This window comes from Apodemus sylvaticus, chromosome 9 (assembly GCF_947179515.1).
Source record: "Apodemus sylvaticus chromosome 9, mApoSyl1.1, whole genome shotgun sequence".
In the NCBI taxonomy this organism is placed as follows: domain Eukaryota; kingdom Metazoa; phylum Chordata; class Mammalia; order Rodentia; family Muridae; genus Apodemus; species Apodemus sylvaticus.
In genome coordinates, this window is record NC_067480.1 from 20,216,405 (window position 1) to 20,229,898 (window position 13,494).

General features: G+C 48.1%; 2 protein-coding genes across 3 annotated transcripts in view; one reads left to right on the top strand and one right to left on the bottom strand.

The window, feature by feature from the left end:
- The first annotated feature begins 139 nt into the window (after positions 1–139).
- Positions 140–10,208, top strand: Dtymk (deoxythymidylate kinase). Its single transcript, XM_052192481.1, has 5 exons — positions 140–412; positions 1,671–1,779; positions 4,217–4,307; positions 8,009–8,206; positions 9,789–10,208. The coding sequence occupies exons 1-5, from the start codon at positions 283–285 to the stop codon at positions 9,897–9,899; spliced, it is 639 nt and encodes a 212-aa protein (XP_052048441.1). The 5' UTR covers positions 140–282; the 3' UTR covers positions 9,900–10,208.
- A 1,232-nt stretch (positions 10,209–11,440) lies between these two features.
- Positions 11,441–13,494, bottom strand: part of Atg4b (autophagy related 4B cysteine peptidase) — a 30,220-nt gene continuing 28,166 nt past the window's right edge. The window contains exon 13 of one of the 2 annotated variants that reach the window (XM_052192476.1): positions 11,441–12,952. In XM_052192476.1, the coding sequence (XP_052048436.1) occupies positions 12,807–12,952 (146 nt within the window). In that variant the 3' untranslated portion in view covers positions 11,441–12,806. Of the gene's footprint in view, positions 13,129–13,494 lie in introns of both variants that reach the window. The other variant, XM_052192477.1, reaches the window with a different exon arrangement.

Consider the following 13,494-nt stretch of genomic DNA (forward strand, 5'->3'; position numbering starts at 1 on the left):
TTCTAGAGCCTCCACGTGACCAGAGCCTGCACAACCCCGTCGGTAGGTAAGGTTGGCCCTTCCTGGGAGCCGCAAACGGAAGTGCCGCGAGTGTGCGCTGGCCGGACGGCGGGCTCGGGAGCCTCCGTGACGTCACATCCGGAAGCGGTTCGCCGCAGGCTCCAGGATTCCACTTCCAGCCGGAAGAGGCGCCTGCCACGCGCCTGCCTGCCTGCTTTCTGCTGCACCCACATTGGCGGGAACCACACAGGTCGGCTGGTGCCGTGCGGGCCGTCGGTCGCGATGGCGTCGCGTCGGGGGGCGCTCATCGTGCTGGAGGGTGTGGATCGTGCTGGCAAGACCACGCAGGGCCTCAGGCTGGTGACCGCGCTCTGCGCCTCGGGCCACAGAGCCGAGCTGCTGCGTTTCCCCGGTGCGCGCGCGCGCGGGCGGGCCTGGAGGAGTCCCTCACCCTCGCTTTGGGCTTTGTGTCTTTAAAAGCTTTTAGAACGCGGTTGGTGATTTAGCTCAGTGGTAACGCGCTTGCCCAGCAAGCGGAGGCCCTGGATTCAGTCTTCAGCTCCGGGGGAAAAAAAAAGAAATGAAAAGAAAGAACAGCTTTTAGAACATTTGTTTATTATTGTGCATGCATGTGCTGGCTAGTTTATGTCACCTTGACAAAAGCTACCTCGGTTGAGAAAACTGGTCCCACCAGATTGGCCAGCAGACAAGCCTGGGAGACCTTTTCTTCTTTGGTAATTGATGTGGGAGGGCTTGGCTGGTGGAGATGGCTTAGCTAGTGAAATGCAGACTGAAATGAGGGCCTGAGTGTAGGCTCCCGGGGTGGGGTGGGGTGGGTGGGGAATAACCCGGGTATGGTTGCTTATCCCAGCGCTGGAGAGCTGAGACGGGCTCGTTCCTTGGCTTGTTGGCCAGCCAAAACTGCGAGCTTCAGGTCCCGATAGAAGACCCTCTCAAAAAACACTAGGTGGACAAGTACTGAAGAAGGAATATAAAGGTTGACCTCTGGCCTTGAGCCGTTGCACTGGACACCAACACCTAATCCTACAAACTATTTTAATTTTCTTTTTATTTTCCTTTTTTTTTTTTTGGATTTGGTTTTTCGTGACAGGGTTTCTCTGTGTAGCCCTGGCTGTCCTGGAACTCACTCTGTAGACCAGGCTGGCCTTAAACTCAGAAAGCCTGCCCCTGCCTCCCAATTGCTGGGACCGGCCGGCTTGGATATTTTAATTTTCAAAGCAGCCAGTCAAAACTTTTATAAGTACTTTTGAAATCAAGACGCACATGGTTTCTCTGTGTTACTTCCTTTTCTCTGGGAAACTCCTTTGTCTTGAGAGATGGTCCAAAGCTGTCCTGGGGTTTAATTTATTTTGTCTTATTTTATTTATTATATGTAAATATACTGTAGCTGTCTTCAGAGGCACCAGAAGAGGGCATCAGATCTCATTACACATGGTTGTGAGCCGCCATATGGTTGCTAGGATTTGAACTCGGGACCATTGGAAGAGCATTCAATGCTCTTAGCGGCTGATCCATCTCTCCAGCCTATCCTGAGGTTTAATAACGTTCAGAGTTAGACGTGAGTGCAAGGAGGACACTTGAGTGCAAACTGTAGTAGACTTCAGGGGAAGAGCCTGACTTGAGTCGTGCGTGTATCTTTGCCTTTCTAGAAAGATCAACGGAAATCGGCAAGCTTCTGAATGCCTACTTAGAAAAGAAAACTGAACTAGAGGATCACTCGGTGCACCTGCTATTCTCTGCAAACCGCTGGGAACAAGTGTAAAGACGGGTTCACTGCTCCCCCTTGTAACTAGGAGGCTTTGTGTGTGGCACGTGTGGGAATTCGCACGTGGAGACCAGAGGCCAACTTGGGAGTCTTCCTCTACCCTTCTCCACTGTATTGGAGACAGTTTTGTTTTGTTTTGTTGGTTTTTTTAAGACAGGGTTTCTCTATGTAGCCCTGGCTGTCCTGGAACTCACTCTGTAGACCAGGCTGGCCTCCGCCTGCCTCTGCCTCCCAGAGTGCTGGGATTGATTACAGGCCCTGCCACCACCGCCCCGCTGGGTTTTTTTTGTTTGTTTGGTTGGTTGGTTTTTTTGTTTTTGTTTTTTTTTTTTAGTATTCATTGTGTAGCATAAATGCCCACATGCAAGTGTGTGCACCTCATGTATACCTCCTACCCAAGGAAGCCAGATCCCTGCAACTAGAGTTACTGAGAGTTATAAGCTGTCATGTGAGTTCTGGGAACCAAACCTGGGTCCTTGGTAAGAGCAGGAAGGGATTTTAACTGCTTTATTTTGTTTTTTAAATTTTTTTTTTTCTTTTTGAGACTGGCTTTCCCTGCATAACAGTCCTGACTGTCCTGGAACTGGCCTTGTAGACTAGGGTGGCCTCATGCCTGGCTGAGATAAAGTTTCTTGCTGAACCTCAAGTTCACTGATATGGGGGCTACATTGGCCTTTGTGCTTCTGGGTCCTGTCTGCCTCCCCAAGTTTCTATCTTCCTGCCAGTTTATATCTGGGTTCTGGGGATCCAAATTCCAGTCTTGTTATTGCGTGGCAAACAGTTTATCCATAGAGCCACATCTCCAGCCCTTAGCCTTTTGTTTTTGTCTTTGTAGCTCAGGGTGTCCTCTAAGTAACCCTTCTGTTTCAGCCTTCTAAATACTGGCTATTTTCATTTTCATTTTTTTTTTCCTAGGTGGAGTTTCTCCATGTAGCCTTGACTGTCCTGGAACTTACTCTATAGACCTGTCTGGCCTTGAACTCACAGAGATCCACTTGCCTTTGTCTACTGAGTGCTGGGATAAGAGGCATGTGCCGCCACCACCCAGCTAAGCTGGCTGTGTTGTCGTTTTTTTGTACTGGTGGATTTTCAGAGCATACACGTTGTATGTCTGTCTTGTCAGATATGTTTTTTTTTTTAATAGTGTTTTTGTTGTCTGGATTTTTTTTCTTTTTATTTCTTACATTTGTTTATTATGTATATAGCTTCTTTCTGTCTACAAGCCAGAAGAGGGCGCCAGAACCCATTATAGATGGTTGTGAGCCACCACGCAGGTGCTGGGAACTGAACTAAGGACTTCTCAGTGTTCTTAGCCACTGAGTCATCCCTCCAGCCCTCAGATATGCCTCTTATACTTTGTCTCCCAGGCACAGCTACATTTTCCTGAGGTTAGCCTGTCAGTCCTTGAATGACTTTGAACTTTGGTCAGACAAGGACATCCAGGTTCTCTCCTTCATTCTCCTTTTTTGGTTTTTTATTGTTTGTTTGGTTGGGTTTTTTGTTTTTTGAGACAGGGTTTCTCTGTGTAGCCCTAGCTGTCCTAGAACTCACTCTGTAGACCAGGCTGGCTTCAAACTCAGAAATCCCCCTGTCTCTGCCTCCCAAGTGCTGGGATTAAAGGCGTGGCCACCACCACCCAGCACTCCTTCATTCTCCTTTCCTTAAAGGAGTTTCTCTTAGCCAGTTAGGTCTGGGATCTAGTTTAATTTTGTGAAGGCCATAGATCTGAGCTTAGATTTCCTTCTGTGTTCATATCACCGACTGTAGCAGCATATATTAAAACATTCGTAAAGGTCCAGCCGAGTATGTATAATAGGATAGATTGGCTTGCAATTTGGAATTCTCCGTTTTAGCCTCCCAGGTTTTGGGATTAAAGCTTTGTGCCATCACTCTGTAAAGATCAAGAGGTGGAGGCCAGTCTGGGCTGCACAGACAGACTCTCGGACAGCCTGGGCTACACAGTGAGACCTATTTCAACCTTACTCCTCCATCTCCAGAATCCATTGCCTCCTGTGAGGTGTGCTAAGTGAGAGGAATCTGACTTCCTTCCGTGGCCTCAGTGGTGCCTTCTTGCTAATTCCAGTCCCTTTACCTTTACACATCTAAGATTTGCACACTGGTAATGATGGTGAACCTGTGTTGTTTGGTGGGAAACATCCTTGGTATTTTGTCTCTTACACTTGGGGGGCACAAATACCAGGCTCATCTCCTGGCTCTCCCATGCCCTCTCATCCTTTGCTCTTTGCCTGGGTTCTCCCTTTCCTCAGCAGGGCAGGGTGGAGGTGTCCCTTGGCATATCCTAGAAAGGAGTTATAGAGCTCTCTAGTGGTAATAAGTTTGGAAATGACTGCTGTAATTGTCACCACAGGATTTCTGGTTTGGGATAGTTGGGAAGACAGTTCCGGGGCTCAGGAGCATTCTGTTTTTCAGACCATTAATTAAGGCGAAGTTGAACCAGGGTGTGACCCTTGTTTTGGACAGATACGCCTTTTCTGGGGTTGCCTTCACTGGTGCCAAGGAGGTGAGTACTGTGGCATCCTGAAACAGGTGTGGGCCCTGTATTGAAGATATTCTTAGGAATTGGATGGCTCTGGCTTCCTTAACTGCGATATGTTGTCTTTCGTCGGTAAAGAAACAGGCATGCTAGTTGTTTTTCACACATGGCATTGCATTTTCTGTTCGGATAATTTGTCTCACAAAGAGCTTCGTACGACGTAGACCCTCGTTAAGATTTGTGACCACAATTTGTGACCGTCGTAAGACGTAGACCCTCGTTAAGATTTGTGACCTCAGTTTGTGACCGTCGTACGACGTAGACCCTCGTTAAGATTTGTGACCTCAAGTTGTGACCGTCGTACAACGTAGACCCTCGTTAAGATTTGTAACCGACGTATGATGGAGACGGCGCCTCCCCACTAATCCTCTAGTTCCTCCTTTGCCCTTTGTGTATTTTTTTTTTTTAATGTCTGCCATTTATGTGTTTCTTTAAGACAAGGTTGCACTGTTTCCTTGGCTGGCCTGGAATGCGGTGTGTAGACTGAATCACAGTGATTCACCTACCTCTGCCTCTGATGCTGCCTCTGCCTCATGAGTGGTACAATTAAAGGTCTGCACCACCACATCTGACAATGCTTGTTAGTCTTTTTCTTTCTTTTTTTTTTTTTTTCTTTTTAGTATGAGTGACAAATAATACAATATTTCTTATTTGAAATAAACAAAGATGCTCACACGGCTTTCATGTGCAAACAAACTCCTGCCTGACTCTTACTGAGCAGAGCAAGGAAGGCAAGCTGAGGTAGACACCCTCTGCTCTGACCTATGCTTAGGGACAGGCAGGAGGCTTGTCAGTCCTTAAACAGCAAATATGTGACAACAGAAAATCTCCCAGAAGTATCGTCAGCCTCAGGGACACTATCATCCTCTGTTCAGTATCAGGTGGCATTGTTGTGTTTGTTTTGTTTTTTCTAAGACAGTCCTGGAACTCACTCTGACCAGGCTGCCGTGATCTCAGAACCCCAGATGCTGGGACTAAAGGTGTGAGCCACTGCTTAGCGTGTGATTGGGTTTTTCTTTTTAATTATTTTATTATAAGGATGCTGAGTGTAGCTCTCTACAGTTGAGGGCTTCTATCCGAAGGGGTTCCCTGTGGGGAAGAACTCATGTTTCCTCCCTAGCTACTGGGAATTTGACTATGTTCTCGTAATAAAGGTCAATACAAATTGAACTTGGGGGGAGGTTGTTGGGGGAGGTTACAAGGGCGGGGAACCTGGGAAGACTGGTAGGTGAGTGTGATGGAAGCTCATGATTCGAAATTCCCAGGTAATCAATAAAAACGTGTAAAAAAATTATTTTTTTTATTTTTTTTTGGTTTTTTCGAGACAGGGTTTCTCTGTGTAGCCCTGGCTGTCCTGGAACTTATTCTGTAGACCAGGCTGGCCTCGAACTCAGAAATCTGCCTGCCTCTGCCTACCAAGTGCTGGGATTAAAGGCATGTGCCAACTCTGCCCCACTGTAAAAAAAAAATTTATATGGGTGTTTTTTTTTTACATGTATGTCAGGTGCCCGTGGAGACCAGAAGAGGGTATTCAATTCCTTGGAACTGACATTAACAAACAATTGTTATGTGCCATGTTGGTGCTGGGAATTGAATCCAAGTCCCCAGGAAGAGCAGTCAGTGCTCTTAACACAGCCTGAGCCCTGTTTCTAGCACCAAGAGTTGTTGAAACAGTGTTTCTGGTAGCCCAGGCATTTTGGGAACTCACCAGGTAGATCAGGTTGACTTCAGATTTGTAACCCTCTTGTCTCAGCCTTCTGTACTAGGAGTACAGGAGAGAGGTACCACTCTGGCCCAGAAAAGATACTTGTAAGAACAGTATTATCTAAAATAAATACATTTCAGTTGTTAAATGTGTAATCACTGTTCATGTTTCCCAGTTCTCAAGGGCTGGCTGATTACCTTGAATTTTTATTGTATTAAATGAGAATCTGACTAAGACCCATGTGTCGAAGAGCCTTATCAACCTTGATAAGTTTTATTTATTATAATTGTATGAGATGGAGACTATGTGTGTGTCACAGTACACATGTAGAGATGAGAGGACCACTCTGGAAGGTCGGTTTTCTCCTGAGTTCTGGGGATTTAACTCCAGGATCAGCCTTGTGCGCTAAGTAAGTTCCTTTACCAGCTAAGCCATCTCCCTGTCCCAGGTTGTTGTTTTCTTGTTATTTTTCTGAGAATTGGACCAAGGGCTTTATATGTGATGGGGGTAAGTGCTCAAACTCAAAGTTACCTCTCCAGTTCCTTAAATGTCTTTATGTCTGAGTTCCTACATCTCTTTCTGGGACTCACATTTAAAATATTCAGAGTGCTAAGAGTATGATTTTGTTTTAAAGATGTAGTCACTTTTCATGTGTGAGTATTTTGTCTGCATGTATCAGATCCCCTGAGAGGAGGCACAGGAATCGTGACCCACCATGTGGATACTGGGAACTATGAGTCCTTTAGAAGAACAGTAACTGCTCTCACCAGCTGAGCCATCTCTCCATGTAGAGAGTAACTCCGGTAAAGCTCATGCTTGTCCATCTCCCACAAACCTCCTGTTTTTCTTTTTTGTTTTTGAGACAAGGTTTCTATGTGTAGCTGTGACTGTCCTGGAACTAGCTCTTTAGACCAAGCAGTCTTGAACTCAGATTTGTCTGCCTTTGCCTCTTGAGTTTGGGGCTTAAAGGCTTGTGCCACTGCGGCCTCCAGTTTTGTCTTTTGAGATAGTGTCTCTGGCTGGCCTTGAGCACAGCATATCACCGATGGCAAGGTCTCCTGTGGCTCAGCTTAATCCGGAGCTATGTAGCCAAGGATGGACTTGAACTGTCTTCTTGCCACTTTGCAAGTGCTGTCATCACCCCCACGTAGCTTAATGTTTTTAACTTGGACTTCTGTAAATTGAAGGGTGCAGGGTCCTCACAAGGATCAGATGGTATCTGATAATATCTTTATATAACCCTTGGGGAAAGCAGATTGCCAAGTGATGATCTTTTAAGTTCTGTTTCTTCCACATATGTTAGAGTGATTCCCCAATGGAATATTTTGTTTGTGTAAGAAAGCCAGGGCAGACAGTTGACCTACTGTGGCCCTGTAGGGAGGGCTTCTGGGTACTTGTTGAGCTTAGGTTTTCTGGGTGGTAGGGTATCCTCTCTAGCCCTACTTATTGTCTAGAAACAAGGACAGTTTTAGAAAGTCGATGAAGTTGGAAGATGTATGTAAAAAAATTAGTATGTAGCTGGCAGTGGTGGCGTGCCCCTTTTATCCCAGCACTTGGGAGGCAGAGGCAGGCAGATTTCTGAGTTTGAGGCCAGCCTGGTCTACAGGGTGAGTTCCACAACAGCCACAGCTACACAGAGAAACCCTGTCTAGGAAAAAAAAAAGGCAGGCATGGAGTGGGGTTTCCAGGATTGCTAGTTCCTGCAGTGTTTATTGGAATGCAAAATTATTACAAAAACTTCCTATCTCTGGAACAAGCTGCTTCTCATTGTAGACCTTGAGGTTGAATGGACACTGGGATATCTACATATGCCACGCCTTATTTTCTGAGACAAGAACCTTAGTAGACAGACTGCAGAGCATGAGCTGTGGCGCCGTGCTATTTACTCTTATTTCCAGCACCTCCCACCCCTACTTTGAAGCAAACGCCTATACCCCACTCAGTTTGCTTTCTCTGTTGGCAGAATTTCTCCCTGGATTGGTGCAAACAACCAGACGTGGGCCTTCCCAAACCTGACCTGATCCTGTTCCTTCAGTTACACCTGCTGGACGCTGCTGCTCGCGGAGAGTTTGGCCTTGAGCGGTATGAGACTGGGACTTTCCAGGAGCAGGTTCTGCTATGTTTCCAGCAGCTCATGAGCGATAAAAACCTCAACTGGAAGGTGAGTGGGTCCTGGAACTACGCTGCCGCTGAGAAGCCATGGCAGTCTACCCTCTGCTGACTTCAGCACAGCGGCTGCAGGGAAGCTGCTCGGGTTCTCGGCCACCAGACTTTCTGGTGGTGGTGGTGGTGGTGGTGGTGGTAGTAGTGGTGGTGACTAGACTCCGATGAGCTTCGGCAAGCTTCTGCATCTTATCCTGAACAAGCCTTAAGTCATGTGATATCACCATTCAGAACATGGTCCTGCAAATGACATCACACTATAGGAATGATGTACTGTGTATAGTCGGATTATTCTTAGGAAGTACTTCAGAAGGTGGTCTTGCCAGGTTCACGTCACATATAGCTTACTTTTCCTCTTACTTCATGACTTATTCCCATTGGCCCTCGGTCATACCATAGACCTTCTCCATCACTCCTCCGTGATGTCACCACCGATCTCCTTGGAGCCCCGAGGGTCATACCCCGCCATCCCAGGAGCACGGAGTGTCATGCTGGGCTTCCCTCTCGTCCTGTTTCCTCCACTCCCACCTCCCTCCTTGCATGAAGGCCAGCACGAGCCCCTTCTCTATTGCTTGCTTGCTCTTGCTCTGATCCTAACTGCCTTCCTTCCTGCATGCACATCTTCTACTCAGCAGCCAGAATGGCCTGGTGGGCCTGGCTTTGTCTGCACAGCCCACTTTGTGACTGTGGCCTAAGGTTCCCAGACTTCAAACCCCGCCTTGAACGGTCCAAACATAATGAGCACATTTCGCCCACAGAAGGTGCCGCGTCTGTTGCCCTGTCTAATGACTGAGGTTTGACCTGAATTCCCACATCACCTTGTTTATAATAGCACAGATGAGGATAAAGCCATTTTACTTTCTTGGACACTAAGCCAACCTGAGTGCCATCCTGGAGAGCCTGGGCAAGGGTTGTACGGCTGCACTGGGGTTGTCGAGCGACCATTAGGAGACAGCAAGTGACGTTATCCTGCACATATAGTCACCATCCCTTATGAAATGCTTCCGTAAGATTTCTAAACCCTGGAAGATTTTCAAGAATTTGCTGCCAAAGGTCTTAGCCAGACTTACAGAACCATTGGCCCTGTCCAGACCCCTTAAAGAGGAAGGGACTTGGAGATGCTGACACTCTCCTGGTTTGCTCCTGCCAGGCCTGATGGAACAGAGCAGCTGTGTTAGGACAGTTTTCATCTCAAGAAAGGTGCAGCTGTGTCTGTGGAGCCCTGGTTGTCCTGGAACTTTCTATGTAGTCCAGACTGGCCTTGAACTCACGAAGATCCTCTTGCCTCTGCCTCCCAGATGCTAGAACTAAAGGGTAGGTGACTGTTTTTGTCAGCTGGAAGACTGCTTGGAGCAAGATAGGTAGCTAGTACATCCGACTTCACTGTATTTGGGACGCAGCAGGTATGCAGGCTGCTTTCTACAGGTACCAGGTTCAAAGAGAGCAGCACCAGAAGGACCCCTGCAGGAAGTTAGGTTGGCTTTTGCAGAGCCCTGGCTCATCTGATGTCACCACATGCACCAGGAACAGAGGGGACGTGGTATAGTGATTCTCTCCTGCTCTGTCCCCTGTGGTGATAGGTGGTCGATGCTTCCAAAAGCATTGAGGATGTCCATGAAGAAATCCGTATGCTCTCTGAGGACGCCATCCGAGATGCTGCACAGAGGCCGCTGGAGGAGCTCTGGAAGTAATCCATCGCCAATGCTATCCTCTTCTTCTTCAGGAGATTGGTAGAAGGCCCACACCTCAATCCTCTTCAGCAGGAACAAGTTCTTAGTAGAAGAGGTCATAGCCAAGACACCATTCATAACCTGAGACTAGTGGACAAGTTCTCCCTCTGCCTACTGGCTTGGCTATAAAGGTGTTGATGTGTTGCTATCTCCATACTGAACCTTAATGGGAACTCTCAGCAGTTTCCTTGACATCACTAAAAACATGAACTGTCTGGAATTTTTTTTTTTTTTTTTACAGAAACTAATAAAAATTTACCTGAAAATGTACCTCACTGTCTTCCCTAAGAATCTGTGGAGACAGGTCTGCCCCAATTCCTGGTCTTCCCATTGTGGATTTGATCAGTGTTCCATGCCTGGGTCTCAGGTGTTAGCTAGTGTGTCCAGCTTCTCTAGTGGCACAGCACTCATCATGCTAAATCCAGCAGTAATGGCCGTGCTGGCTGTCAGTGCTGCTGGAGCTTTTCCCACTCTCCCCTCCATAGGATGATAGCTTGCAGCCCACACGTGTAGTGTGCTGAATGTGAGGTGAATTACATTCCCTCACTATCAAAAGGACATGGGCTGGGTGGATACGGACAGCATGAGACAACAGTACCGCGATGCTAAGTACTACCCTGGGCATTGTGGTGCACACCATTAAGCCCAGTACAGCCAGGGCTGCCAGGCCTGCAGGAGGACTGTGAAGCCTCTGGGTGCTGGAAACTAAGCTAATAACCAACTATGTCACTAGCTTGGTCCACATCTCTGCCCTCTAGGTCCGTAACAAGTTTCAACTGCAGGTAAATGTGATCCCTGGTCATAGCTATAGGAAGCCTGCAGAATACAGGGAGAGGGAAGTCTTTGCCTTGGGCCATTGTGCTTGGGTTATCAATTTGCCTTTATTTAGACTCAGGAGAGCAGGTAGGCATCCTCTAGGGCTGTCCCACTGAGATGCCACCAGGTAGGATGAGACAGGACAGGTCAACACTGGCAACAGCTTGCCTGGAGGGGCCCTGCTCAAGCTTTGTACCTGGGTACTTCCCAACACTTTCTCCAAGTGAAGAGCTACTGGCTCATTTCACTACTTCTGTTTCTAATATGTACCCATAAGACCAGAAGGTATTAGGTCTGGAGCTGGGTTATAAGCCGTGGTAAGCTGCCCAGTGTGGGAATGGAACTCTAGTCCCCTGGAAAAACCGTTAAAACTCCTAACCACTGAACCATTTGTCCACCCCCACCCCCTCTCTTGAGACAGGGTTTCTTTGCGCAGCTCTTGGTGTCAGTCCTTGACCAGGTGACCTGGCCTCCTCTGCCTCCTGGGCATGCCAGCATCGCTGGCTCACTGTTATATCAGGTTCTCCTTGCACTTTTTCCTTTTTAGGATCACGTGTTTATTTAATACACAGCTAGGCCAGGAACAGGGTTAGGATCTGCTTGTCCAAATTCAGGAAATCTTTACCTGTTAACACTAAAATCATAGTTAATCATAACTGGAGGGAAAAAAATCAACACACACAGACTGTTTTCTACTGAAACTTATTATTTACCGTTAAGAATTGCAAACTACACTACTAAGAATGAACACCCTCAGGAACCTCAGGGTTCCCTCAGGTTGGAGTGTTCCATTGTCCATCCCTTGCTACGAACAGCAGGAGTTACAGCAAGACCCTGGGTGGTAGCACAATGGCTCCTGGACTCAGGAAACAAGCTCCGGAAGAATGGAAACTGTCCTGGCCTCCCCCTGCCCCACCCATCTGAAGTGAAGGTACAAGAGAGAAAGAGTACGATGAAATAAATATGTCAACACTTGATAGGCAGGGATCGCTTCTACGTTGTGGGCTTAGAACTGCTATATCTGCTGCTTGGCTCCAGCCTCACCCACCTACAGGCTCTTGGGAAGGGCTTTTAGCAAGGCTCTTGCATGGGCCTCCCCACACTGCCACACCCTGCTCATATCTAGGGGGAGGAAAGGTGGTTTTCTAAGACAGCAGATCTAGAGCATCAAGAGCTTGAAGGCCCAGAAAGCCAGGGTTAGAAAGTGGCAGGTATGGAAACAATGCTAAGGAGGCCTGACCTCTTCACCTGTGAGTGCCTAGAGCTACCTGCTCTATCTAAAGTCTATGATGCACCAAAAAGCTGTAGTACTTTTACCCCTTTGGCCCCAAACCACCTACAATTTCCTGTGCCCCAGGAGGTTTCTGAGAAGGGAAAGAACATGGAGGAAGGCTCAAGTAGCAGTGCGTACCCTACCACCAGTGGGCACGGCGCCTCAAGCACAGAGCAGCTCTGCTCCCTCCCTCTCCTCCCAGAGGGAGGCTGGGTGGCTAAGAGCAGCAGGCGTGTGCCATGAACCATCTCTCTTCCCCAATGAGGTCCTAATGGGGAGCCTCATGACCATAACTCCAGAAGCCCCAGGAGCTTGTCAGCTGCCAAGGGTCAGGTGTCCATCCTGTGCCCACGGACACTGACATCTTTGGGTTTTCCAAATGCCCCACAAGAATACTTTCTCTCCAAAGCAAGTAGCAGCCTTGCTGGAATTCTCTCCATACATGTTCCCACTGAGGTAGCCCTTGGTAAATCACACTGGGCAGAGGAGACAGCGCAGAGCCCACCCTGCCCAGCAGTATGAGGCCATGATGTGGCTGTCACTCTGTACACGACAACCTGCAGGTCTTCTAAGACTGACTGGGAAGTGCCCCAGAAATTCATGTCTTTGTTAAACAACTTCAAACAGGGCTTTAATTCCAAATAAACCACAGACCCAGGTGCCCAGAAGAAAGCAGAACCAAAGCTGATGCGCTGACCAGGGCTGGCAGTGTCGAGTGGAGAATTCTGGAAGCTCCTGACCCCACTGCTCTTCCTGACTAGGCCTTCTGATGAGCGACTTCATGTGGACAGACCCTTCGTGTGTTTGGGCTTAGGCAGTCTGACTCCACGCATTAAGGCCTCCAGGCACCACAGTCCTTGGTCCATGAGCAGAGCAGGCCTCGGGACAGAGGTGGCACAGGTGAACAGCACTCGGCAGGGGTGGGCTGGGTGGATGGAATGCGGTGACACTGAGTGCCCAAGGCAGGTCTGGGTTCTCAAAGCACCCCAACGAGGGCCACAGAGGCCATCCCCCAACCCCAGGATTTTCAGAGGGATAAGATTTCAAAGTCTTCATCCTCAGAGTCAAAGAACCTCTCCAGTCTCTCTACATCAGAAGAGTCTGGGAAGAAAAAGATTAAAGAGTGGTCAGCTCTCAGAAGCCGCTACGGCTGCGGGCTGGGACAATGCTGGAAGAAGAGGACAAACTAGAATAAGCTTGCTGTGCCCTGTGAAGTCCCTTCTGTTGGAGGAACTCTGTACACTGTGTGAAGATGCTTCTCTGTCCTTCCTCACCTGCTTAAAGCTACTTCTGATTGGTTTAATAAAGAGCTAAATAGCCAATGGCTAGTCAGGACATCCTCCAGGCAGAGAGGAGCTCTGGGACACAGGCTTGGGAGGAGGAAGTAACTAACCAGCCACGTGGCAGAGCTTAGATTAGGGTCAATGGGATAATGGAGTTGCTGGTTGGGGGCAAGCCCAAGCTAAG

Coding starts and splice junctions, on each gene's coding strand:
- Dtymk (XM_052192481.1), top strand. CDS start 283: ATGGCGTCGCGTCGGGGGGCGCTCATCGTGCTGGAGGGTGTGGATCGT. Junction 413..1,670: donor CGAGCTGCTGCGTTTCCCCG/GTGCGCGCGCGC, acceptor TTGCCTTTCTAG/AAAGATCAACGGAAATCGGC. Junction 4,308..8,008: donor CCTTCACTGGTGCCAAGGAG/GTGAGTACTGTG, acceptor CTCTGTTGGCAG/AATTTCTCCCTGGATTGGTG.